The sequence below is a fragment of the Trypanosoma rangeli genome, assembly GCF_003719475.1.
Source record: "Trypanosoma rangeli strain AM80 chromosome Unknown Tra_15.4_contig_00563, whole genome shotgun sequence".
Taxonomy (NCBI): domain Eukaryota; phylum Euglenozoa; class Kinetoplastea; order Trypanosomatida; family Trypanosomatidae; genus Trypanosoma; species Trypanosoma rangeli.
Window position 1 is genome coordinate 119 of NW_021706311.1, and position 2,716 is coordinate 2,834.

At 52.9% G+C, this 2,716-nt stretch overlaps 1 protein-coding gene across 1 annotated transcript, besides 2 other annotated features; it reads left to right on the forward strand.

Moving 5' to 3' along the window:
- Positions 1-780: 780 nt before the first annotated feature.
- TraAM80_09344 (uncharacterized protein) lies at positions 781-2,511 on the forward strand (the record flags this gene model as incomplete). Its single annotated transcript, XM_029386034.1, has 1 exon — positions 781-2,511. One exon carries the CDS (start codon positions 781-783, stop codon positions 2,509-2,511), a length of 1,731 nt encoding a protein of 576 aa, XP_029234105.1.
- A 9-nt stretch (positions 2,512-2,520) lies between these two features.
- Positions 2,521-2,557: a microsatellite.
- A 118-nt stretch (positions 2,558-2,675) lies between these two features.
- Positions 2,676-2,709: a microsatellite.
- The last annotated feature ends 7 nt before the right edge of the window (positions 2,710-2,716 follow it).

A 2,716-nucleotide genomic window follows, 5' to 3' on the forward strand; every position in this document is an offset into this window, starting at 1 on the left:
TGGGAGAGGCGTGTTGCCTGCGCGAACGCCGGTGTCTGAGGGAAATTGCCAGAATAAAGGCTGAGTTGTTGTGTATGCCTGGGTCGTCGGCGTTGGCGACACGTAGTCGAATAAGAGGAGGAGAAGGAGGAAGCGGGTCCTGGACACGGGGCGCGCGGATGCCGAGGGCCTCCGGGAGTCGTCGTGTAGTTTGGGACTCAGCTTTGCGGCGGTGTCGGGGGGCGATGCCGTGTGGCCGCAACTACACCATTTCTTGGAGGCCACTTTGTGTTGGTGGCTGCAACCCGTTTCTTTACAACAACTGCACTTGTTCCGCATGCCCATGTGTGCGGGAAAGGAGAGGGAGAGAAGGGGGAGAGCGATGAGCGAGAAGGCCTCGTGGGCGCATAACTGTCTATTTTTTCATCCATTCTTGAGGTCTCCACAGGTACGGTAACATAAACTGCCTTCAAGTATTGATTTATGTGACCGATCTGTGCACTACGTTCTCCTTTTTTTTTTCTTGTGTTGTCTCGAAGCGGAAACCTTTTGGCGTCTGTCGTTGGAGTACATACACATACGCACAGAAACGCACACTCATAGAGCCCCATTATTTTTTCTTATTTTTGGCCAGCGTTTCTCCGAAAGCTCGGTTGAAATTTATATATTTGTTGCAGTTAGTACTTAGGACACGCACCTAGTAACCGCCGAGGAAGAAAGAGGGAGAGTTAACATTTATAGAAGAGAGGGGGAAGGGTCGTGAGGGGATTACAACTCGTGTGGAGGGCGTTGGAGACACAAATGTTAACTCCTCCTGAAGATGTGGAGTCCTTACAGAGGCGGCTGCAGCTAAGTGAGGAGTGGAACCTGCGGCTGCAGAGCCAGATTCAGGAGCTGCTGCGTCTTTCCCATAGTGAGGTAGAGGCGATGCGTGAACGGATGCAGAACCCCGATATTGCTATTCCGCTTCTGCAGTGCTACGATGCTGCCATTCTGGAAAAACAGGAGGAGAACGAAAAGCTGCAGCGAGAGATGAACAAACTGAAATCAATGCTTGAGGCGACCACTAGTGAGCTGGAGGAGGCACGCGAGGCCATGCGCGTTGCAGATATGCAGTTGAAGCAGTTGCGCATGCAGGCGCAAGAGGAGCGCGGCTGCCTGGAGGATGCCAAACTTGAAATGGAACGCGAGGCCGCGCAGGCGCGGCGGGAATTGGCCCGCTCACTCGACGCAGAGGCTGCTCTAAAGCGTGAGATTGAGCAACTGAAGCAGGAGCTGAGCGTGATACAGAGCGATGCTACGAAGTTTCAGCGGAATACTGAAACGCTAGAGGAGGAGGCCAAACACGCACAGAGCCGACTCAAGACAATTGCAAGTGAGAAAGAGGAGACGCTGCAGCACGAGGAGTTGCAGCGCATTCAACTTCAGCTGCTGAGCAAAGAGAACGAGGACAAACTGCAAGAGTTGGAGCGTCTAAGGAACAGAATGGTACAGGCACTGCGGCAGGCCGCCGATAACCATGTGGCTCACCTCCGTGTCGTGGAGGAAAAACATCGAGAGGCGGTGGAGGGATTGCGCGCACAGCTAACTACACAGGAGCTTGAGGTGCAGAAGCTGCGTGCGCAGTTGGCTCGTGTGGATGCAAACGGCAGAGGTGGTCGTTATGCTTTGAAACTACGCACAACTACTGAGCTGTTGGAGACGCAGACACGGCAAGCCCAAGAAATGGAGCTAAAGCGTCTCTATGGCGAGATATCGAACCTTCAGCTTCAGCGTGACGACGCAGTGCTTAGATATGAGCAACTTTCGAGTAGTTTACGTCGCGAAGAGACCGATCGCCTCACTGAGGCGCAGCAGGAAACGCAGCTGGTGCGGCGGAAGCTGCGTGATCAGGAGCAAAAGTATGAGCAGCTTGACAAGGAGAACACTCGTGTGAAGGAGGAATTACGTGTGTTTCGAGAAAAATGCAAGGGCCAAACAGGTGACTTGCAGCGTGCCCGACTGGAAAGGGATCAAACCCTTAAGAAGATGGAGGAACTGAGACGCGCTCTTGCCACGTCTGAAGAGGCCTGTGAACGTGTGCATGCTGAGGCAAAGAACGATATGGCGAAGGAGCGTCAGCGTGTGCGCGAGCTTGAGCAGCGCGTGGACGAGGTACTGCGGGACATGCAGGCGTCGAGGGACCGTGCCAACGCCTCGACTATGGCGATCGAGCGGCAACGGGATGAGCTTTGCAGGCAGCTTGCGGATTTGCAAGAGCGTTTGAAGGCGGTGCAGACGCGATTGTCAGCGCGGGACCGAGAGGTGGAGGTGCTGACCGCCAAAGCTGAACATCTTCAGGAGGCCGTGCGGATGAACCAAAAACAGGCGTTATCGTGCGATGAAAGGGTACAGCAGCTTTTGGCTCAGGATGAGGAAAAGTCGCGGCAATTGCGGGAGATGACGTTAATGGTTGAACGTCTCAAGCGAGAAGGTGCCCGCGTTGCACGAGCTCGCGATAGACTTATAGAGGAATTGAATATTCGACTTTAATGAGTTGTGCTTTGCTTTTGGTTTTTCTTCTTTTCTTTCTTTCTTTGAGACTATGTTGTTGTGCTTGCATGCGTGTTTCACTGGTGCCATGGTTGTTGGATGACTTGTGCACGGATGCGGTGGGATTGGGAGGCGCTGGTTGTTTTGTTCCTTGCGTTGTGTACTATATATATATATATATATATATATATATATATAGTGTGCA